The sequence below is a fragment of the Buteo buteo genome, chromosome 14 (genome assembly GCF_964188355.1).
Source record: "Buteo buteo chromosome 14, bButBut1.hap1.1, whole genome shotgun sequence".
Lineage (NCBI taxonomy): Eukaryota > Metazoa > Chordata > Aves > Accipitriformes > Accipitridae > Buteo > Buteo buteo.
Window position 1 is genome coordinate 70,522 of NC_134184.1, and position 24,654 is coordinate 95,175.

At 50.3% G+C, this 24,654-nt stretch overlaps 1 protein-coding gene across 7 annotated transcripts; it reads right to left on the reverse strand.

Moving 5' to 3' along the window:
• Nucleotides 1-3,058: 3,058 nt before the first annotated feature.
• Nucleotides 3,059-24,310, reverse strand: LOC142039433 (uncharacterized). Of its 7 annotated transcripts, XR_012652883.1 has the most exons (11): nt 24,096-24,310; nt 22,496-22,680; nt 14,780-14,842; nt 14,640-14,692; nt 14,322-14,377; nt 14,162-14,238; nt 13,828-13,920; nt 11,352-12,691; nt 10,262-10,300; nt 5,116-5,256; nt 3,059-3,288 (listed from the first exon to the last, which is right to left on the reverse strand). XR_012652883.1 is itself a non-coding variant. In XM_075045850.1 (7 exons), exons 1-6 carry the CDS (start codon nt 24,297-24,299, stop codon nt 14,182-14,184), a joined length of 618 nt encoding a protein of 205 aa, XP_074901951.1. In that variant the 5' UTR covers nt 24,300-24,310; the 3' UTR covers nt 10,978-12,691; nt 14,162-14,181. The 7 variants fall into 7 exon arrangements, 1 of the variants encoding a protein (XP_074901951.1); XR_012652887.1 differs by lacking the exons at nt 3,059-3,288; nt 5,116-5,256; nt 10,262-10,300 and adding an exon at nt 16,095-16,132 and having other exon boundaries at nt 10,980-12,691; XR_012652882.1 differs by lacking the exons at nt 3,059-3,288; nt 5,116-5,256; nt 10,262-10,300 and having other exon boundaries at nt 10,976-12,691.
• Nucleotides 24,311-24,654: the final 344 nt, after the last annotated feature.

Below are 24,654 nucleotides of genomic sequence, written 5' to 3' on the forward strand. Positions count from 1 at the left end.
CTTGTGCTAAAAGCAAGAAATCAATTGCAGCTCTATTTTCTAGCATAGCATGTCTGACACTATCAAAGTCTAGCAGTAAATCAGATAATACTACACCAGTCTGTATTCAGGGACCCCAGAATTTGTGATTCCTGGGGTGGCGATGAGGGTGAATGTCCGATTCGTGGAAACCAGGCATTCCCATTCATTGAGTCCATGACCTGCTGCACAGGGGTCTCCATCAATAAGTTCTTAAACTCTGTTGATGTCAGTGTAACCCCCTATTAAACCTGCAAAAAAAGGATTGCTTAGTGTTACTGTACTAAGGTATAAGCAATCTTGTCTGGTCACGTCAGCCAGGGTCATCCAGATGTTTTCTTTGGTTTGCGGTGGTATCCATGACTACGTCCATCTGAGGACTGTGAGGTAGATGAACCATCTGTACATTCTTGTGCTGTCTTGCTCTGCGAACTCAGCCCAGCAATCGGTAGATGCCAGCTTTGCGTGGGCCTCCCCACGGAGGCAACGATGGCCTTGCTGTACACCAGCCCGATGCTCTTTGGAAAATCCCGGTATTTATACAATTGCAGAGGAATGGATTTCAACACACGTGGCCAGCGGGTGCCAAAATCCGCCTCAGTTGCAACCTATGACGCATGCGCTCGCTGGCCAGGCGCGCTGCACGAGTCATAGCCATCCTGTCTATTGGTTCATGGGCTTTGTGATGCGGTTGCAATGCACAGAGAATCTTGACCTGTTATATTAGCCAAGGTGACCTACACTTAGTTTTTTGGTTGAGGTGGTATTTATATTGCCGCACCCTCTGGGATGTTCCAGATGATGACGGTCGCACAAATCGAGCGGGAGTCCATTGTGGGCCTGCATCTGTGGAAACACAAGCATAACCTCGCCCCCAGGTTAATAGCTCACATGGTCAATTCCACTGACCAGTAACTAAATCTTTAACATGTACTTTGATACCCTTTTGTAAATTCTGTGTTGAAAAGAGAGAAGTGTTGAAAAAGAGGAGGTAGGGAAGAATTATCCCCATAACGGAGAAAGTTAACATAAACTGCTTTATCTAAGCATGCCTATGGTGGTTCCCCAATCATTCCCCCTTTTTGTTTTATTTTTGGTTTTTGTTTTTTTTTTTTATTATTCTAGCATTACCTTCCGTATAAAAACCTGGTGAAGTGGTATGACTCCGGATATGCATGATTAAATAAGGTTCTATTCATAGGTGAATACTTTTCCAGAGTTCTAAAAGCACATCAAATAATAATTGATTGTCTGACATGGTCAAAGCTACTTTGTCTAGTCGAGAAACCAAATTAGCTACATACGCTGAGTCAGTTACAATATTTACAGGAGTAGAAAAAATAGAAAAAGCAACAGCCATTGCATGCAGCTCTACCACTTGTGGAGAACCATTTTGATGTACTACTTTGCCGTTCCAGTTATTGTTTTCATACCATACTACTGCTGCTTTATCCGGTATTCCAGAACCATCTGTGAAGACAGTAGGGCCTTTCACAGGTTCCGGCTGGCTTAAGTTTTTCTGACCAAATGGTATTTCTCGAGCAAATTTCAGGAGCGGGTGCGACAGTAGATGATACGAAATCTGTCCTTGAAAACCCGCCATAGCTGCTTGCAGCTCATAATTGTTTGCCAGACACCATTCAAAGTACCAATTTTGAACAGGTAAAACAATCGTAGCTGGATCACGTCCTATTAGTTCTACACAGCGTTTTCTAGCTTTTATGATTACATCAGCAATAAGTTCAAACAAGCCAGAAGCAGTATTTCATGGCTGGAATAACAAAAACATCCATTCTAAATTACGTAATGGGTCATCCCACTCAGAATTCCACTGCACCAAAGCACCAAATGGCAGTTTTGGCAATTAGCACAAAGAATTGTACCAATCAAGACAGATCAATTCGAGAAACAAATTTCTTGAATATACATTGTTCCACCACGTGAATTACATTTAACGCTTCCTTATTCAATATTCTGGGTTCTGTTGGATCATTGGAATGTTTTAAGAAGTCCAATAGAGGTTGTAACTGCGAATTGGTCAGTCCAAGATAGGGCCTGATCCAGTCCAAGGATCCCGTTAATTTCTGTACATCATTGAGTGTCTTAACCGCAAGATTAAGTTTCACAGGTTGGGGCACAGCCTGCATGTTTGTAATTGCCATTCCCAAATATTTCCAGGGTGCTATTTCTTGCACTTTTCCAGGGGCAATAACCAACCCATATTGTCGTAGCGAATTCGTGGCCAAATATTTCATGTCATTCAACTGCTCCTTGTTGTCTGATGCTAACAGAATGTCATCCATATAGTGATAACAATAACTAGTGGGGAATTTTTCCCTTACAGGTGACAGAGCTTGTGCAACAAACCATTAACAAATGGTTGGTGAATTTTTCATGCCCTGCGGCAGAACTCTCCATTGATATCTTTTTGCCTGTTCTGCATGATTGATAGAAGGCACAGAAAATGCAAATATTTCTTTGTCTCAGGAAGCTAATGGAATTGTAAAAAAACAATCCTTAAGGTTCGTGACAATGATTTCCCAATCTTGAGGGATCATGGCAGGTGAAGGCATGCCTGGTTGCAGAGCCCCCATCGTGGCCATGACAGCATTGACTTGCCGCAGGTCACGCAAAAATCACCATTGTCCTGATTTTTTTTATCACAAACACTGGAGTATCCCATGGACTGTGAGATGGTGCAACGTGTCCGGCAGCTAGTTGTTCTGCTACCAATTCTTGCAGGGCCTTTAATTTTTCAATTAGTAGGGGCCACTGATCCACCCACACAGGGTTATTTGTTAACCAGGTTAAAACAAGCGTGGGTTGTCTAACACCCTGCAGCACAGTGGCCCCCGTTAAAAATCCGTGGTAATTCTCACCCCCCACTGCGACAAGCAATCCCTCTCCCATAAATTGAGGGGAGCTGCCGTCACATATGGTTTAATAACTGCTTGTTAGCCCTCAGGATCGGTAATCAGAACTGGTGTGTCTGCCGTCTTTGCTCGCGCAGAGCCTCCCAGCCCCACTACTCCCAAACCAGCCTCCTCTGTGGGCCAGGTGGACAGCCACAATCAGCAGTAATAGTCACATCGGCTCCGGCGTCCAGGAGCCCTGCAAGCCTTACTGTAGTTGGCGATCTTCCGTGATTCAACAGCGTGCACATCACGTGGTCGGGATGACAAGACAGTCCGAGACCAGCAGAACTGAGGGGGTCCCGTAGAGCCGAAGCCTCCATCGCATCGCAGGTGCTATCCTGCTCTTGAAATAGAACTCGAAAAAGGAACAAGTTGAGCAATATGAGTACCTTTAGGGATTAATACTGGTGGGTAGGGGGTCGAAACCATCGTGCAAATTTGATCTGGTGATGTTTTGTGTGGAGAAGTTACATTGATGTGCCCTTCACTGCCACACCCACAGCACTTTCCAGAATTTCTCATAGTATTGGCTATGGTGGTCACCGTGTATTCCAGTGTCCCAGCTTTAGAACATGCAGCTACCATGTCAGGGACAGAAGGATCTCCTGGTAAAGCCTGTATGATCTTTTGACAGTCCTTATCAGCATTATCTCTTGCTAACCGTTTACATAGAATTTGCCTTAAGACCTCATCTTCTACCTGTTTTTCCAGGGCAGCAGATATTTTTTCTACAAATTGTAAAAAGGGTTCTGTGGGGCCTTGGTGGATAGTGGCATATTTTCGCTTCGGAGCTGCCACGTCCATGGGTCGCTTTATTGCCATAAGGCCTATATTGTGTGCTTGTTCGAGAGCCATCGGAGGCCATGTAGCCTGCAGCTGAGGGCTACTATACTGCCCTGCACCAAGCAAAGCATCCTCTCCAAGACCTAATATCAGGTCACCCTGTAGCAGTCGGAAATTATGCTGTGCTGCTGTGCATGCCATCTGCCTCCAAGTAGATTGAAATATTTGCAATTGTACGGGCTGAAACAGCACTTGTGCTAGATGCATAATGTCATATGGACACAGCAGATCTATGCTGATTACACGAATAAGTTGCATCACCTCAGGAGAATTGATTCCGTATTTTTGTACTCTGTTCTGCAAATCCTGCACTACTCTCCAGCCGATTGGATTGTGCTCATCGTGCCGGTTTGTGCCTGGAGCAGCTCTGAAAACAGGAAACGTAACAGGAGCCTCTGCTGCTTTATCTAGAGGCTTGAGAAACGCCGGTGTTAGAGAGCACGGGCTGAGGCGTTCTACTAGATCCCAGTTGCCAGAGTCGGCAGCATATTTTCGAACTCCCTCCCAGAACTGATCAGGGGATCTCGAGACCACAGTTATTGTGGATGGAGGGAGAGCCCCCAGCAGGGGTTCCTTCAGTATGGTTTTATCTGTGAGCTGCAGAGATCGCATAGTGTCAATTAGAGATTTTTCTGCCTCAGTTTCATTTCGGTTCTCACTTTCCATTCGGCCCTCGCATTCAGTGTGACTCTCACCGTCCTTTCGGCCCTCAATTTCAGTACGGCCCACACTGTCCGGCTCGGTGTTAATCGCCACATCATTCTCCTCGGGGGGGGCTGATGGAGTCACCCCTTCTGCAGCCGCACCAGTAGGTGAGGAGGGCCCCTCATCGCCCGGTAAAGTAATTAATGGCGTAGGAGGAGGAGGAGGTGAATAAGGGTATGATCTGATTTTGCCCATGAGGCGTATTCTGCCCGCAACTGCTGAGATTGCAGCATTAGCTGCAGCTGTTACTTGAGCAGAAACATTTTCATTGCTAACATTACCAGAGTGCTCAGCTTTCTTTTGCCAATCATTCGCATCACATTCTGCTTTCCGTTCTTTCAGAGTCTCAGTTAGTAAATGCCATCCGACCGCCAACTCGCACAGCTCTTTCTGTCCTTTAGAAATCTCATCAAACGTTTTCAAGGCCACAGATTGCCATGCACCCACACTAAACGCAATAACTGTTGTGGCTTGAAAGCCTTGCATCCTACACCATAGTAAAATCCTTTTCAAGCCTTGTTCTGGGGTTTTAACCCCTTTTCTTTTTAATAGGGCTCTCCAGGTAGACAAAATCATCTCCTTTTCTTTTATTAATTGCTGCCCCATTCTAACAGTTTTGTACACGGTAGCTCACCTTATTAGGTGTCCAGGCTCAGGTCCGGACCAGGCAGATTCCACTGCTCTCAGCTTCACCGGGCTCTGTCTCCGCAGCTTGTCTCGCTGCCCGTATACTCTTTCGCAGCTCTCGTCACCGCTGGTATACTTCTTGCTAGTGCTGGATTTATTGCCTTTAAATGATCTGTTCGCTCAGACCCATCGGGGTCACCATTTGTCGCAGTAGAGACACACACGACAAGTAATAGATCACGCAAAATAGCTACTTTATTGTTCTAACACACCTTTTTATACCCTTCTTTTGAGTATGTATTAGTATATGATTGGTTTGGTTAGTAACTAACAATTCATGATTGGTGAGTTCGTTAGGACGGTTCTTCTAATCGCTATCTTGTTTTTGTACTGGTCTTCTCGGATCTTACCAGACTCTCAAGGATACGCTACAAGCTGCTCAAGGTCGCGCTGTTCTCAAACTGTCAGGAATTCCGTAGGCTCATTGCATCCCCCGACACCTAACCATAACCCTAAACCCTAACCCTAACTCTAGCCCTAACCCTAGCCCTAAGTCATACCCTAACCCTAATCCTAACCCTAACCCAACCTTAACCCTAAGACTAACCTTAGCACTTAAAACTAACCTAATACAAACCCTAACCCTAACTCCTAACCCTAACCTAACCCTAACTCTTACCCTAATGCTAGCCCTAACCCTAAACTTAGCCCTAACCCTAACCATAACACTAACCCTAAGCCTAACCCCTAACCGTAACCCTAGCCCTAACCCTAAGTCGTACCCTAACCCTAATCCTAACCATAACCCAACCTTAACCTTAAGACTAACCTTAGCCCTTAAAACTAACCTAATAGAAACCCTAACCCTAACTCCTAACCCTAACCCTAGCCCTAACCCTAACCCTAACCTTAGCCCTAACCCTAACCCCTAACTGTAACGCTAACCCTAAGCCTAACCCCTAACCCTACCACAACCCCTAACCCTATTGACCAACCCCTAACCTAACCCTAAAACCTAAGCCCAAACCCTAACCCTAATGACTAATCCCTAACCCTACCACAACCCCTAACCCTAATAACTAAGCCCTAACCTAATCCTAAACCATAAGCCTAACCCTAACCTCTAAACCTAATGACTAACCCCTAACCCTACCACAACCCCTAACCCTAATAACTAAGCCCTAACCTAACCCTAAACCATAACCCCTAACCCTAACCCCTAAGCCTAACGACTAACCCCTAACCCTACCACAACCCCTAACGCTAATGACTAACCCCTAACCTAACCCTAATGACTAACCCCTAACCCTACCACAATCCCTAACCTAAGCCTAACCCCTAACCCTACCACAACCCCTAACCCTAATGACTAACCCCTAACCCAAACCCTAACCCCTAACCCTAAGGACTAACACCTAACCCTACGCACAAACCCTAACCCTAATGACTAACCCCTAACCTAACCCTAAAACCTAAGCCCTAACCCCTAAACCTAATGACTAACCCCTAACCCTACCACAAACCCTAACCCTAATGCCGAACCACTAACCTAACCCTAAACCCTAACCCCTAACCATACCACAACCCCTAATGCTAAAGACTAAACCCTAACCTAACCCTAAACCATAACCCCAAGCCCTAACCCTAATGACTAACCCCTAACCCTACCACAACCCCTAACCCGAATCCCTAACGACTAACCCCTAACCCTAATGACTAAACCCTAACCCCACCACAACCCCTAACCCTAAAGACTAACCCTTAACCTAACCCTAAACCATAACCCCAATCCCTAAACCTAACAACTAACCCCTAACCTAACCCTAAACCATAACCCCAACCCCTAACCCTAACAACTAACCCCTAAGCCTAACCCCTAACCATACCACAACCCCAACCCTAATGAGTAACCCCTAACCTCACCCTAAACCATAACCCCAACCCCTAACCCTATCCCCTAACCCTAATGACTAACCCCTAACCCTACCACAACCCCTAATACTAATAACTAACCCCTAAACTAACCCTAAACCATAACCCTAACCCTAATGACTAACCCCTAACCCTACCACAACCCCTAACCTAAGCCTAACCCTAACCCCTAACCCTAATGACTAACCCCTAACCCAAACCCTAACCCCCAAGGACTAACCCCTAACCCTACCACAAGCCCTAACCCTAATGACTAACACCTAACCTAACCCTAATGACTAACACCTAACCCTACCACAACCCCTAACCCTAATGACTAAACCTTAACCCTACCCCAACCCCTAACAACTAACCCCTAACCTAACCCTAACCCCTAACAACTAAACCCTAACCCTACCACAACCCCTAACCCTAATGACTAACCCCTAACCTAACCCTAATCCCTAATCTAACCCTAATAACCATGATCCTAACTCTAAACATGACTAACCCTAACTGCTAACCCTAATCCTAACCCCCTAACCCACCCTAAACTAACCCTAATGGCTGCGCACACGCGACCCTAACAGCCCTAACCCAATACTAGCCCTAACCCCCAACCCTAACCTAACCCTAATAAGCTACACACACACGCGACCCTAACAGCCCTAACCCAATACTAACCCTAACCCCCAACCCTAGTAAGCTACACACGCGCAACCCTAACAGCTACACGCACGCGCGGCCCTAACCTGCTACCCTAACCCAACCCTAATAGCTACGCACACACGACCCTAACGGTAATGGCTATACACACGCGTGCACGACCCTAGCCCTAATAGCCCTAACCTGCTACCCTAACCCCTAACCCACCCTAACCCGATACTAACCCTAACCTAACCCTAATGGCTACACACATGCACGACCCTAACGGTAGTGGCTACGTGCGCAACCCTAACCTGCTGCTCTAACCCCTAACCTAACCCTAATAGCTACACACACACGCAACCCTAACGGCTACACGCACACGACCCTAACCCTAATAGCCCTAACCCACTGCCCTAACCCTAACCCCCCTAACGGCCCTAACCCTCCCTCCCAACCCTAACCGCTACCCCTACTGGCTACACACACGACCCTAACCCTAATGGCCCTAACCCCTAACCACCCTAACCCTAATAACTAACCCTAACCCCCCCTCCCCCTATCCCTAACCTAAACCTAATGGCCACGCACACACACGGCCCTAACCCTAACCCCTAACGGTTCCCTAACCCTTAACCCTAATCACTCCCTAACCCTAATGGCCATGCCCACTGCCCTAACCCGCTACCCTAACCCCTAACCCACTGCCCTAACCCCTAAACCTAACCCAAGCCCTAACCCTAAACCCTAACGACCCTCAACCTAACCTAACCCTAATCCTCACCCCCTAACCCTAACAGTGTGACTGACATTAATCCTAATGCTGTGACAAAGCATACTCCTAACCCTAATGGTGTGACTAACTCTAACCCTAACCCAACACCCTAACCAGACACGCTAACCCTAACCCCCTAACCGGACACCCTAACGCAACACCCTAAACCTAACGTGACACACTAACCCAACAACCTAACACTAAACCCTTAACAGTAACCCTAACCTGACAGCCTAACCATAAGCTCACAACCTAACCTGACACCCTAACCCTAATCCGACACCCTAAGCCTAACCCTAACCTGACACCCTAACCCGACACCCTGAGCCTAACCCTAAACTGACAACCTAACCATAACCCGACACCCTAACCCAACACCCTGAGCCTAACCCTAAAGACTAACCCCTAACACTAACCCCTACCGCTAAGCATAACCCCGAACTCTAATCCCTAACCCTAACACACTAACCCTAACCCGACACCCAAACCCTAACCCCTAACCATAACCTGATGCCCTAAGCCTACCCTAACCTGACACCCAAGCCTAACCTGAAACCCTAACCTGACACTCTAACCCCTAACACGACACCCTAACCCGACATCGTAACCCTAAGACGAAACCCTAACCCAACACCCTAACCCCTACCTCTACCCCTAACCCTAATCCCTAAGCCTAACCCTAACACGCTAACCCTAACACTAACATGACACAGTAACCCTAACCCCCTAACCGGACACACTAACACTACCCCAACAACCTGATGCTAAACTCTTACCAGTAAGCCTAACCCTAATCCGACACCCTAACCCTATCACCCTAAACCTAAGCTCACAACCTAACCTGGCACCCTAACCCTAACCTGACACCCTAACCCTATCCCCTAAACTGACAACCTAATCCTAAACCTTTGACCTTGAGTCCATGACCCCTGACCTCCACTTTTACCCTCAGCACTGTGACCTTTGACCCCGGACCCCAGTGACATTTGACCTTGGCCCCGAAGCCAACACCCTAACCTGTCACCCTAACCCCAAACCTAAACACTAACAGCCCTAATCCCAAACCCACATCCAGCCACCAGAGGGCGCTGTCCCACCACTCATACCACTCTCTGGTGAGGCCCTGCCCACTGGGTGTAACCCTTGTTAGGGTTCCTCTACAGTAGGGTTTCCAGGGAGTAGGGGTAGTGGAGCCTGGGGTTCTGCAATGCTAGGGTTAGGGGTGTTCTGGGTATGGTTAGGGCAGTCTAGGGTTATGGGTCCCTGGGGTCTAGAGTGCCTGCAAATGCAGGGACCCCTGACTCCAGGGACCACTAACCCTAGCCCCCCTAACCATAGCCCTGCAGATTAGGGGGGCCTAATTAGGGGTTCCCCAGTGGGGTTAGGGTGGGGTTCTATGTCTAAGAAGTCCCCTAACCGTAGAGCACTGGGGGGTGTAATGTGGGGGTACCCCCGCAATAGGGTTAGGGTGGGGTTCTGGGTCCCAATGGTACCCTAACCCTACCTTGAGCTAACTAAAACTGGAGGGGTGGGGCACGGGGCAGCTATTACCCTCATTGATTACTATGGGGAGAGTTCTAGCTTACTCTAATTATTGCATTGGGGGGGTGTAGAGGTGTGCAAAGTAGGGGGTGGGGCTCAGGGAAGGAGTAGGTAGTGGGGGCAGCGCTCCTAATTAGGGGGTGGGGGTTGGGGAAGGATTACCTACAGGGGGGGGCTGCTAATTAGGGGACTGGTGCTGGGGCAGGGCCTGCTAATCCCAGGGCAGGTGCTGGGGGGAAGCCCACTAACACCAGGGGTGGGTGCTTGGGGGTGAACTTACCTCAGGAAGTGGTAGGTGGGTGGGGAAGGTGTAGAAAATCTATAAAAAAAAAAAATTAAGAATATGTAAGTTTGGTGCAGCAGTAGAAATTGGCTTCCTGCCCAGGAGCAAGTGTTTTCTGGTTTGCTTTTTATTAACTCTTTGCTCCCAGAAAGTCTACCAATTTCTACTGCTTTTTTTTAAAAATGTTTACTTTTGAACTTAAAATTAAGTTTAAGCGCAGCAGTACTGTCACTTTCTCAGTTAAACACAGCAGTACTGCAAAATCTAAACTTAAGCACTACAGTACTGCAAAATCTGAGGTGAAGCGCAGCAGTACTGCAAAGTGGCAGTAGGAAAGGGCTTCTGCCCTGGAAGTAAATTTTTTACCTTTGTTTTATAACTCTTTACTCCCAGAGCCTGAGCCATCTGCTACTGCTCTTTTGTTTTAAATTTACGTGCCACAGTAGCAACTTCCACGTGCCACAGTAGCAACTTCCACGTGCCACAGTAGCAACTTCCACGTGCCACAGTAGCAACTTCCACGTGCCACAGTAGCAACTTCCACGTGCCACAGTAGCAACTTCCACGTGCCACAGTAGCAACTTCCACGTGCCACAGTAGCAACTTCCACGTGCCACAGTAGCAACTTCCACGTGCCACAGTAGCAACTTCCACGTGCCACAGTAGCAACTTCCACGTGCCACAGTAGCAACTTCACAATATCAACGTTCAAGTTTCACAGAAGCAACATGCAAGTTTCACAATACCAACTTTCAAGTTTTACAATACAGTTTCACAATAGCAACTTTACATTTTTACAATACAGTTCCAGAATACATTTGTACAACAGTAACTTCAAAAATTGCAGTATAAAATGGCTTCCAACATAATAGTAAATTTTTTATTTTTTTACTTGATTACACCCAGGGACAGTACCATATCCTACTGCTTTTTATTGTTGTTTCACCGGGTATTTAAATACAGAGTTTACAGACCATGTTCTGAATCTACAGACCATGTTCCAACCTATCAGTCTTTTCCACATTCCTCACTGCCATTATGGCCGTTGCTGCACGTCCAGAAGTTTTCCTCCCCGAGGTTATGTTACCTTCACAATCCCTGTTCTCAAGTAGAAAACGAGTTAGCTCTGCTCCTCTTCACAGACTGTCCACTTCCACACCTAGGCACAAAAACAAAAATCGAAAAATATCATTACATCGCAAACTACAAAGAGCACCCAAATATTTTACAAACACACCAAGGAAAAATACAGTTACACTCACACACTTCACAACCCTGGCCTACTCTATGCTGGCCATCTAGTCCAACTCCCCCCACCCTTCGCCCGCAAAATCCTCAACTATCTTCCAAAGACCATCTGCTGACCAACATAATTCCCTGCGCTAATTGGCAATGACCATGTTCCAGGGGAGTGCCGTTCCCGGGAGCCTAGAAAAAAATCCCCCTGCCTGCCAAAACCCCGGCCCGAGCCTGACCCCCATCCGAACATTGGCAATGAACATCGCCTCACAGAGCACCAGGACGGGGGGGGGGGGGGGGGGGGGGACCAAAACACACCTGACTGGGGGGAAAAAAAATCCCCCAGCTAGGGTTTGTTTTTATTCTAACTGTATTTTTTTTTTCAATTCTAATTCCCTAGAAAACATCTCACCTGTACAACCTGAAAGGAAAAAAACATTAAAAAGTCAAAACACATAACCCTACAAGGTTACACACATTCACAACACACTACGCATTGACATCACATGCACACCGGCCCTCGCTCTCAACTCATCCATCCAACAGCCTGCCACCCTCAAGGGGCCATTGCCCTGTGTCTGCAGCACCAGGGGTCTCAAAAATCACCCTGCCTGCCAAAACCCCGGCCTGACCCAGACCCCCGTCTGAACACTGGCCATGAACATCGCCTCACAAAGCAGCCAGGACTGGGGGGAAAAAAAAAAAAAAAATCCACTGGCTGGGGATTTTTTATTCTAATTGTATTTTATTTTTTCCTAATCGCCTAACAAACATCTCTACATCCACCCTGCAAGAGACCACTGAAAAGCTAAACCACGTAACCCCACAAAGTTACGCACATTCACAACACACCACTCATTCAGATCACATGCACACTAGCCCTCACTCTCAACTAACCCATCCTGCAGCCAAAGGGTGTCAAGTGGCCATCGCCCCTTACTTGCAGCACCGAGGACCTCAATAATCACCCTGCCTGCAAAACCCCCAGCCCCAGCCCAACCGCCTTCCAAGCTCCCCACAAACTACCCTTCCATTACAGCAACGCTTCAACACACACCATCTGCACCATACACAGATTTTCAACCAGATACTTAGCTTTCATAGTGGCACATGTCACAGTCCAACCTCCGTAGCAGCCACATCGCCTAAAGGTGAGGTTCCTTCAAATGCCTCGTGGCCTATGATCACCTGCAAAACCAACACACAAAACTCTTGAACACGCACTTCACCCTCGGCATAAAAAGAAATCTTCCACAGCTCCAAACACCTGCTTCTCACCGATTCCAAAAACAAAAAACTCAATACCTTAACCATTTCTAGAAGCTTACCACAAAGTGTCCACATAAACAATATTAACACCCACACCCAATTACCACCTTACTATATTCTACCTCACAATCCACTTGCAATCCACTCCCCTACTGGCATGCAATGACTCAAAAATCTTTTAACCCTCAATGCTAGCAATCGAGACATATCAACATTTCACCCATAGACTCTTATCGCTGTTCCACCTACCGCCGACTCTACGGCCCCGGGCAGGGCGGCTCCAAGCCAAACACACCTGTGCACACACCAACACAAGACAGAACAGAACAGTACAGACAAGGTGATTCAGAGAGAAGACTCTCAGCAAGAAGAATGACTCCCGGGCGGGAGGTGCCGTCCGGCAAGATGACCTACAGGGTCCAAAACGCCGAGGCGAGGAGGCTGTATGGCAGACCCCCGAGGAGTCCAACGTAACGGCCTGTTACAAGATGGTACTGTCAAAGCCGAGACGATTGATGCGCCAGAAGCCTGTCATCAAGACCTAGGAACGTCAAGATGCGGGGAAGAACTCCCAGTCCGAGAAAACGGACAGCTAGAGAGCGGAGCTGCCAAAGAGGCCCGAAAGAACGCCGCAAAAAGAACCGACTGGAATCTGCCGAGACCGATCCGTGCTTTAGAGCTCCGAATGCAAGAAAAGAAGCGCCCGATTGGCACCGGGCCGATGAGCAAGAGCATTCGAGACCCTAGGGACGGCGCCTAAAGCGCGTGCCGTGCTCCCCCGGCACAAAGCGCGACGAGGACATTGAGATCTGAGGAAGGTCTAAGCCACGGAGGACAGACTACACAAACCACGCGCCACCACAGACACAGGCCGGAACCGCCCTGCCCGGCACACGCTGGTCTCGTGCTGAAGAGCAACCCACTCCCTTCGCCTGCGCAAAGGCGACTGCTTTGAGACGGTCCTCTCTCCTGCGCTAACTGTAAAACCCCTCCCGGCAATTCCCAGCTTCGTCCCTTCCTCCCAGCCGCTCCCCAGCCCGGGTCCCTCAGCTTAGCTTTCAGAGGGCCAAGAATACGAATCCATCCTCCGCAAAAATCGCGTGGGCCAACTGGGACGATCCAGCAGTCGCCAGGTTCCTCTTCATCATCTGCAGTGAAGACAAAAAAAAAAAAAAAAAAAGAAAAAAGGCAACAAAATCAGAAGAGGCAGCAAGTAACCTATCAGCCAACACCAACTACTTTCCTACTTTCCCAACCCCCCACTTAATCACACACGCCACAGCGTTACGCTTACCTGCTCATTCCAGAGTCAGACCCTGCGGCCATCGTCACTCAGGGTACCCGAGACAGCAAGACGCACAAAACTAGCACAGCAGTCGTGAGACTCACCGGGCCCATTCTCCTCCTCCCTAATCCACGGCTCGCCTCGAACGCTCATCCAGATCCAAAGGCGGCCCGCACAGCGCCTGCAACACAAAAGATAAATGCTTAACCAAGCAACCGCGTAATAATTGATATTCAACACCAACTCGGCCCACAACCACCTCACCTTCTCAAACTCCTTGGTGGCCTGCGGCACAGCTCCTCTGAGGCTGCGTGCGCCACCTGCAAAAACCAAAGCAGAAGACGCGTGCCGGGAGGCCGCCCGAAACCCTGAGCCTGCCCGAAACCCTGAGCCTGCCCGGACCGATTCCCAACTCCCTCTGCTTTACCTTGGCCGCTCAACTACCCTGCTCCGTCACCGAGAGCTTGCCACGTCAAAGCACGCGTACTACCTGCAAAAAACAAACAAGGGACGCTTCCAACTTTGCCAACAATGCGACACCTCCAAAGGAACGGTTTCTTTAACCCAGTAGTCACGGCTCACCTTGCCCGAGACACCTCCGGTGCCGATGGCCCGCTTCGCTCCTTGCTTCGCACCTTCCAAATAAAAGAAAACCAGAACCCCATCAGCTAGTCATAGAGCCACCGGCCCCATCTTCCCTCCGACTCCACTCGCAGACCCACCTCCTTACGGCGCTCCGCTCCCCTCCTCCATCGCTCTGGGGCACACATCTTGCCTCTCCACATCTGAAAAAAAACCCATATTGAACGAGTCAGCCTGGATGCGGAGCAAGAGCCTAACAACTCCAGAGATCTTGATTCCATCTAGGAATACCAGTACTCCACCTACAACCAGCCATTTTTTAAAAAACAAAAAACAAAACCAACAAAAAAAAACAGGGCCAAACTTTAAGCCCATCACATGCAAGCCTCAACACCTTAGAGGCTCAAATCCACTTCACCACCCCTCAACAGCCTCTGCCACAGGCCTACAATCATTGCCATAAAGAAATCTCAACATTGCTGTCCGCACAGCCCACCAATGCCTACTCGATCCCAGATGACTGTACAACCCTTGCCTAAACAATTAAAGCAAATCAACGTTTCACCCATAGACTCTTATCGCTGTTCCACCTACCGCCGACTCTACAGCCCCGGGCAGGGCGGCTCCAAGCCAAACACACCTGTGCACACACCAACACAAGACAGAACAGAACAGTACAGACAAGGTGATTCAGAGAGAAGACTCTCGGCAAGAAGAATGACTCCCGGGCGGGAGGTGCCGTCCAGCAAGATGACCTACAGGGTCCAAAATGCCGAGGCGAGGAGGCTGTACGGCAGACCCCCCGAGGAGTCCAACGTAACGGCCTGTTACAAGATGGTACCATCAAAACCGAGATGATGGATGCGCCAGAAGCCTGTCATCAAGACCTAGGAACGTCAAGATGCGGGGAAGAACTCCCAGTCCGAGAAAACGGACAGCTAGAGAGCGGAGCTGCCAAAGCGGCCCGAAAGAACGCCGCAAAAAGAACCGACTGGAATCTGCCGAGACCGATCCGTGCTTTAGAGCTCCGAACGCAAGAAAAGAAGCACCCGATTGGCACCGGGCCGATGAGCAAGAGCATTCGAGACCCTAGGGACGGTGCCTAAAGCGTGTGCCGTGCTCCCCCGGCACAAAGCGCGACGAGGACATTGAGATCTGAGGAAGGTCTAAGCCACGGAGGACAGACTACACAAACCGCGCGCCACCACAGACACAGGCCGGAACCGCCCTGCCCGGCACACGCTGGTCTCGTGCTGAAGAGCAACCCACTCCCTTCGCCTGCGCAAAGGCGACTGCTTTGAGACGGTCCTCTCTCCTGCGCTGACTGTAAAACCCCTCCCGGCAATTCCCAGCTTCGTCCCTTCCTCCCAGCTGCTCCCCAGCCCGGGGCCCTCAACTTAGCTTTCAGAGGGCCGAGGATCCGAATCCATCCTCCACAAAACCACACGGGCTAACCAGGATGTTCTTCAAGGGGACACATTGATCTTCAACATCTGCAATGAAACAAACAAACAAACAACAAAAAAAACCCACAAATCAGAAAGGGGAGTAAGCATCCCGCTGGCCAACGCCAACTACTTCCCCAACTCCCCCCTCCTCACAAGTCCCACCGTGTTTGCTTCCCCACTCATTTCAGAGTCAGACCCTGCAGCCGTCATCACTCGTGGTACCTAAGGTACCAAGAGACACCAAGTTAGCATGGCGCTCGCGAGAAGTCATCGGCCCCACGCTCCTCCTCACTAATCCACAGCTCACCTCAAACGCTCATCCAATTCAAAGATAGCCCACACAACGCCTCCAGAACGGAAGGTAAATGCTTAACCGAGCAGCCCCATAACACTTAGCTATTCAACACCGACCCGGCCGACGACCGCCTCACCTTCTCGGACCCCTCACCGGCATGCAGCTTATAGCAGACCGGAGACCTTATAGCAGACTTCACGGTACGTAAAGGGTGCCTATAAGAAACCTGCAGAGGGACTTTTTACAAGGGTGTACAGCAATAGGACAAGGCGGTAACAACTTCAGCCCTAAAGAGGGTACATTTAGTTTAGGCGTTAGGAAGACGTTTCTCACTAGGGGTGGCGAGGCACTGGAACGCGTTGCCCAGAGAACCTGTGGATGCTCCCTCCCTGGAAGCATTCAAGGCCAGGTCAGATGGGGCTTTGAGCAACCTGGTCTCACGGAAGGTGTCCCTACCCATTGCGGGGTGAGGGAACTAGAGGATCTTTATGGTGCCTTCCAACCCAAACCATTCTATGATTCTATGACATCCAAATCCAACTGCAAAACTCCTCTGAGAAGGGCTGGTGAACCCTCCTCCCTTTCCCCAGCAGTCCCAAAACTTTAGAAACCTCTTTTCTTCTCCTCAACTGTCAGGAAAGGAACCCCACTGCTTCCTGACACCTCCTGCCCTCGATTCGCACCCCTGAACCCCCTTCAGTGGCTACTCCTCAGGAGCCGCTCTTCTGAGCCACATCCCAAATTCTAGGGGCACCTCCTAACCTACAGCTTCCCAGAGACTCTGAGCTCTGCTACATCCCCACAAAATAAAGTCAAGTCCCAAGGCTTGTAATCTACGAGGGGCCTGCCATAAGCTGCAAAGGTTCTAGGGACAACGTGGCATTCTGTGGGCAATGAGGAAAGGCATCCCAAACCCTGAAGGGCACTGTGCATCACGGCCCTTCTGCTTGCTTCAGAAATACTAAAACTCCATATACAAATGCATACAAGATACTGACCCTGACCCCTGCTAAACAATGTCACCATCGGTCTCATTAAGAGATATATCAGCAACTTACACAGCATACAGCAGAACTGGTGAAAAAAACAAGGTTCCTTTTTCAATAAAGCTGGGAATTCCAGGAAAACAAAATGCATGAAGAATTTAAAAAAAAAAACAAACAACAAACTATGCATACTATTAAACCATCTTTCTACACCTGAACACTCAAAATTACTGACCTGAAAAAAAGAAAGGAAAAACAAAAAAAAGCTGCATACAAGTGTTACTTGCTACCACACATGCTGCTGAACCTTGACTGGTCCTGAAGCTCTTACCTCAGGCAGACACCTCTTCCCAAAGGGCTGAGCCAGCTCCAAAGCTGCAAAGGACTCAAGAAAGAGCTGAGCACCAACACCAGAGAAACCCAGGAGCACAATGAGCTCCCTCAGCAGAGGCTGTGGCTCAAATACCCCGAGCCTCTGCCCACCACCCTTAGTGCAATCACCTGGGAAAGGGGAAGGGCAAACCACCGGAAGTTATAAGAGTCAGCTGGAGGAGCAGCAGCACTGTTCTCACCTGCCTTAAATTTACAGCAAGCAAAGCCCTGAACAGACAAAGTAACCCCTCCAGGAAATGACACTACTTGCTCCTTTACTATAGCTACACCTATTGCATCAGCAATAGGACTGGGTAGGGAATTAAACTTAATTTTTCTGGGGTGTAGCTAGAAAACAATAGATGCCCTTCTAAACTAGGTAAGAAACTAGCTCATTAAATGCAATGACAATGTTATCAAAATGATGTGCTTTAGTTTCCTATAAAAAAGCCAAAATGCTCTGGGGTTATGCTTCATTTCTAGCAAGACTGTGCATACCACCTAACTTCTACCAGAACTACTGTATGAATAGCAATAAGAAAAACATTCCTGTATTATCAACACTGTTTTCAGCACAAATCCAAAATGTAGCCCCATACTAGCTACTGGGAAGAAAATTAACTCAATCCCACCCAAAACCAGCACAACAGGGTATGTGACAGAGACAAAAGAATTAAAAAATGGGGACAGCTAACTAAACAAACAGACATAGGAAGAAAATTTAAAAGGTGATGGGCTACATGACAGACAGGAACAACTTAAAGACAGTGAATAGGTTAAAGTAGACATAGAAAGAAAAAGTAAAAAGCAACGGGGTACACAATAGTGAGGAAAGAATTAAAAAACAGTGATACACAGCTCGATACAAGTAGACATCGAGGGAAAATTTAAGAAGTGATTGGGTACAGGACAAAAAAAATTTTAAAATAGCCACAGTGAACTAAAACTGAGAAATATCAAGGAAATTTAAAAGTGACACAGGGGCACAGGACAGAGAGAAAAAAAATAAAAAATAAAGACAGGGAACTGGATAAAAGCAGACCTAGAAAGCAAATTTTCAAAGCAACAGGGTACACAACAGACAGGAAATAATTAAAAAATAGCAATAGGCAGCTTCATAAAAGTAGATGTAGCATTGTTGTTTAACCCTGGCTGGCAACTAAGTACCATACAGCTGCTCACTTACTCTACCACAGTGGGATAGCGGGAGAATCGGGAGGGTAAATGTGAGAAACTCATGGGTTGATATAAAAAGTTTAATAATTAAAAAGACTATTTTTTAAAAAAATTGTACGAGGAAAAAAAAACAGCAAATGAAAACAATTGCTCACCACCAACTGACCGATGCCCAGCCAGACTCAAGCAACTGGGTACAGGACAGAGAGGGATGAATTAAAATATAGGGCCAGGGAGACAGAGAGGGGAAGACATAGAAATTAAATTTTCAAAGTAATGGGGTACAAGGCAGCGCAGAAAAAAAATAAAAAACAGGGAGAAGCAGCTGGTTAGAGAGAGGCATATTAAAAATTTAAAAGGCAACAGGGTACTGGGCAGAGTTGACAGAAGAATAACAAGTTTTGAGGAGCCATACACATAGGTGGGCAGGCAGAGAGGGAGACAGAGGAAGGGAGGCAGAGGTGGGCCAGGATGCAGAGGATAGGACTTGTGACTCACCACAGCTCCTGGTGCTGGCAGGAGACCTTCACCGCCCCAATGCTTCTCTCTCTGCCTCTGCCCCTTCCTCCTCCCCAGTGCCGGCTGCCTGACCCTCACGTACTCGGCAGCACGCAGTGGATGCCTCGATGCTCCTCATCCACAAGGCTTGCTTTGATACACGGTGGCTCACGCATGTAGCCAACAAAGGCCAGGGACAGCTCAGAGGGATCCTTCCTTGCCACAGGGACTGGCCATTCCTTGCTGCAGGCACCTACCAGCCAGACCCCCCTGCACTCCCTCCTCAGTCAGTTCCCCTGCCCAGGCAGCCCCCTTTACAGCTGGAGCCCCTTCACACAGCAGGGCCAGCCCCATCCTCAGCCTCACTGGCCACACCTGGGGCCATCCCAGACCCAGCTGGAGCCCATCAGGAATAGGGGCCATTGCCAAAGCCCCACAGCACATCATCCCTGCCCCTGCACCTACCCACATCCAGGGAGACAGAGGAGGCAGGAAAAATTTATTCATTAAGATAAGAATTCCTGGCATATAAGAAATCCTGGCAATAAGTTGGCTACAAGGCTCAGTGCCCAAAGGCAGCAGGATGGGGGGATAAAAGGGAAGAGAAAAGCAGGAGGAAGGACAGAGGGACACAGATGTGCAAGACAGGGAGCCAGGAAACTGGATGCTGGGAACAAGAGAGGGACAAGAAGCAGGAAAACAGTGTAGAGAGAGAAGAGCAGAGAGACTGAGCAGAACAACAGAGATGGAGATGGAGGAATAAATAATAGGAAGCAGGGGAGAGAAGGGGAAGAGACTGGCAGGACAGGAAGATAAACACAGGACAAGGGACAGGGAAACATTCTCAAGTGATACAGGAGAAGAAACAGCAAGAACTAGAAAAAAGAAACAGGGAGCCAGGTAGAGAGAAAAATTTTAAAAAGCAACAGCATACAAGAAGCATAGGCAAGAACTAACAAACAGGCACAGGGAGATGTAGAAAGAGGGAGATGTAGAAAGAAAATGTAAGAAGTGACAGCGTACAGGACAGAGAAGGAAGAGTTAAGAACTAGAGACAGGGAGATGGATAGAAGGAAACAGAAAGAAAATTTTGAAAGCAACAGAGTACAAGAATCAAAAAGTAGGTACATGAAGCTGCATAGAGGGAGACATTAAGAACGAAATTTGAAAAGCAACAGGGTACAAGAAACACAGGTGAGAAATTAAAATAAGGTCAGGGAGACAAAGAGAGGGAAAAGTAGCAAGAAAATTTTAAAAGCATCTGGGTTTAAGAAACATGCAAAAATTTAAATAGGGATGGAGATGCAGGAAGTTTCAAAAGTGATGATATACAAGAAACATAGGCAAGATTTAAAAAACAGGGACAGGGAGCCTGATAGAAGGAAACTCTGGTGGGTTGACCTTGCCTGGCTGACAAGTGTCCACCAAGCCACTCTATCATTCCTCCTCCTCAACAAGACAGGAGGGTAGAAAATACAACAAAAAAAGCTTGTGGGTCAAGATAAGGACAAAGAGATCACTCACCAATTACTGTCACAGGCAAAACAGACTCAACTTAGGGAAAATACTTTGTCAGTCAAAATCAGAGTACAATAATGAGAAATATGAACAAATCTGAAAAACACCTTCCCCCCACCCCTCTCTTTTCTTCCTGGGCTCATCTTCACTCCTGACTTCTCTACCTCCTCCTACCGAGCAGCACAGGGGGAGAGGGAGCGGGGGATTGCAATCATTCATCACAAGTTGCCTCTGCTGCTCCTTCCTTCTTCGTGTTCTTCTTCTGTTCCAATGTGGTGTCACTCCCATGGGGCCACAGGGCCTGCCAGAAAACCTGCTCCAGTGTGGGCTCCTCTCCACAGCGTCACAGCCTCCCCTTTGGGTGCATCCGCCTGCTCTGGCGAGGGGTCCCCCATCGGCTGCAGGTGGATATCTGCTCTGCCATGGACCTCCGTGGGCTGCAGGGGGACAGCCTGTGTCACCATGGTCTTCACTGCAGGCTGCAGGGGAATCTGCTTTAGGACCTGGATCACCTCCTCCTTTTCCTTCTTCACCAACCTTGGTGTTTGCAGGACTGACAGCTTCTGCATAGCATTTTTTTAGCCCTTCTTAAATATCACAGAGGTGCTACCAGCGTTGCTGGTTGGCTCAGCTTCGACCAGTAGCAGCTCCATCTTGGAGCTGGAACTGGCTGTGCCCAATATGGGGACAAGTCCTGCTGTCTTCTCACAGAACCCACCCCTGCAGCCCCTGCCCACTCCCCTGCCCCAGCTTGCCACACAAACTCACTATAACAGTGATCGGCTACAGGGCAGAGAGGAGGGATTGAAAAGTAGGAAAAGGGAGACAGAGAGAGATGGGGCGGGGGGAGGGGGGTAGCAATAGGCTACAGGACTGAGAGGAGAAACTAATAAAAAGGGAGAGGGTACCAGACAGAGAGATGGAGAAAAACAAATACTAGTGATGAGCCATAGGGCAGAAGAAAGAATTAAAAAAGGGGACAGTGAGGTAGATGAGAGAGACTGAGAAATATCAAAACCACTGATGATCTAAAGGGGAGAGAGAGGGAAAATAAAGAATAGGGACAGGGAATCAGACAGAGAAAGAATAATAAAGACAACAATGGGCTATGGGACAGTGAGGGAAGAAGTTAAAACATAGGGACAAGGACCTGGAACAAGAGAATCTAAGAAAGTAAAAGTGTATCCAGAATACAGGACAGAGAAAGGAATTTAAACCACAGCTCTCGCTCTTGGACCTGCCAGGAGACCTTGCCAGTTCAGATGCTTCTTTCTCCTTCTCTCCTCCCTTCCTCTTCTGTAACTCCAGTCGCTTGGCTGTCCTCCACATAACGGAACACGCGAGCGCCTCGCAGCTCTTAGGAGATGAGGCCTCCTAGACACGTAGCCTCGCTCGCTCACTACATGGCCGTACCATGCTGCTGGTCATGCACACAGACCCTGGCGGTCTGACCTGCTGTGGACTACGAGGAGGGATCCTCCCACACCCAGAGAGGTAGGCTCTCTCTTGCCTGCAGCAGGAGGCAGCTGCCAGCCAGATGGCCTTCTGTTTCTTCTTCTTTACCTTTCTCTGGCCTCTCCAGCTTCAGCAGCTCCCGTCCACAGCCAGCAAGCGCTCCGCCTGTCCCTCTGTGCTCCTGCGCCACGAGGAGAGGGAGGCTGGGCAGAGACAGCCCACGCGAGCCTGAGGCTGCTGCAGGCAACGGCATCCCCGGGGACGAACGGACAACCGCACTCACAACGTGGCCTCTGGGAGAAGGAAAGAGGCAGCAGTGACCGTTATTAACATAGCTCGACCCTGGCCGGAGCCCCTCCTTCCGCAGGGGCTTCCGCAGACGCCGCTCGTTCCCCGCGCCGCTGCTAACGGCACCCACGTTCAGGGAGACTCGAGAACATGGGAGGGCCAGCTTGCTGCCCTCACGACAGGGCTCGGGGGCTGCCTGCGGCTACAGCACAGGCTTCAGGGGAGGGGCTGGAGCTGGGGGCAGCCGCACGGGCCGAGCGGGGCCGGGGGAAGGCGCCGAGGGAGCTCCGGCGACTCGGGGAGGCGCCCGCTGGCCGCGCCTGGGGGGTGCCCGCCTCTGTCCCCTCTCCCCTTCTATCGGCTCTCGGGGAACTGCCCGGCGCTGCCCTGGCCCGGCTCGCCTCCGGCGGACCGGGAGCCTGCCGCGGCGGCCGCTTCGCAGCTTCCCGTCCCGCCAGCCCCGGGCGGCCGGCGGGCAGGAGGCACCCCCCGCCACCGTCCCCGCCGGAGGGGATCGCTCGCCTCACCCGCGGTCCCAGCGCTCGCCCGCTGCGCGCCGCCACGCTGCCCCCGGGGACGGCGCATGCGCCGGAGGGGCCGGAGCCGGCGCACGAACGCCGGGCTGCCCCACACGCAGGGCGGCGCATGCGCCCGGGCGGCGCATCCGCACGGCTGGTCGGGGAGCCGGCGCAGCGGGAGGCCCACGGAAAACCACGGGAAACCGGCAACGCTCCTGAGTCTGACCTAGTCAGACTCCGGGGGCCGCGGCGAAAGCAAGGACTACGCCGCGCCCGAGAGCCGCGCTGCTGCCCGGCCGCCGAGTCCGCGAAAACTACAGCTCCCGGCATGCCCCGGGAGGCAGCCTGCCCTGCTGCCTGACCCCGAGGGGAAGCCGCTTCCGTTTCCGCCCACCCCAACGCCGGCGCAGCCGCAGTTCCCGCCAAGCCTCCAGCCCCGCTCCGGGGCGTTCCCGCCGCCGCCGCTCCGCGGCCCCCCCCGCCCGGCTGCGGCTCCCTGCAGCGCCCCTCCGCCGCGGCGCGGCCCCCCCCCGCCCGGCTCCGGGCAGCGCCCGCCGCCGCCACTCCGCCGCGACGCGGCCCCCCCCGCCCGGCTCCGGGCAGCACCCTCCGCCGCCGCCGCTCCGCCACGGCACGGGCCCCGCTGCTGCTCCGTGCATCCGACACGGACCCCGCCGTCCTCCTCGGGGCTTTCCCTGGGACCCGCTGGGCGACTGCGCAGCCCCGCCACGGGGCCCGGCCCGGCCCGGCCCGGCCCCCCCCCTCCCCCGCACGCACGTTCTCCCAGCCGCCCTGTGAGCCCCTAGGCCTCCCCCCCGGCCTCGGCAGCGCCAGCTCCCACCTCCCCCGGGCCACCCCCGCCTCCGACGTTCGCGGTCCGAGGGGCGCCCGGCCCCGCTCACCTTCTCCCGAGGGGCAGCCGCAGCCCCGCCACCGCTCCGCTCCTGCCTCGGCTCCCACCGGCCCCGCCCCGGCCCCTCCCCCGGCAGCCCCCCTTTCCAGGGAGGGGCCGTCCCCATCAGCCTCACTGCCCGCACTTGCGGCTCCTCCAGACCTGGCCCGCAGCTGGGGGACCAAAATCCGGAACAAAACTCCTCAACACCCATGGGAAGTTAAGCAGCAGGCACTGCCGTGATTAAATGAAAGATGTCAAGAGTCACCTCATTTGGAAGAGGTGTTAACTGCAGTCAAAATACAATTTTAATACCCATCTTATTTTAGTTCTAAGACTTGGCGAGTGCTAGGTATCATCTTTTCCATTTACCCAGGTCCACCAGCGAGGCCATAAGGGAGATTTTTTCCAGAGAAGATAGAGTTATTAAGTCTAAAGTCCATGATTTGCTTTTCTCTTTCATGAAAAGGTGAGTGGATCACGTAATAAACTTTGCGTAACCAATTTGTTAATCAAACCTGTTGATTGTTAAAATATATTGATCTCTACAACTTCGTAACTAAGCTGCT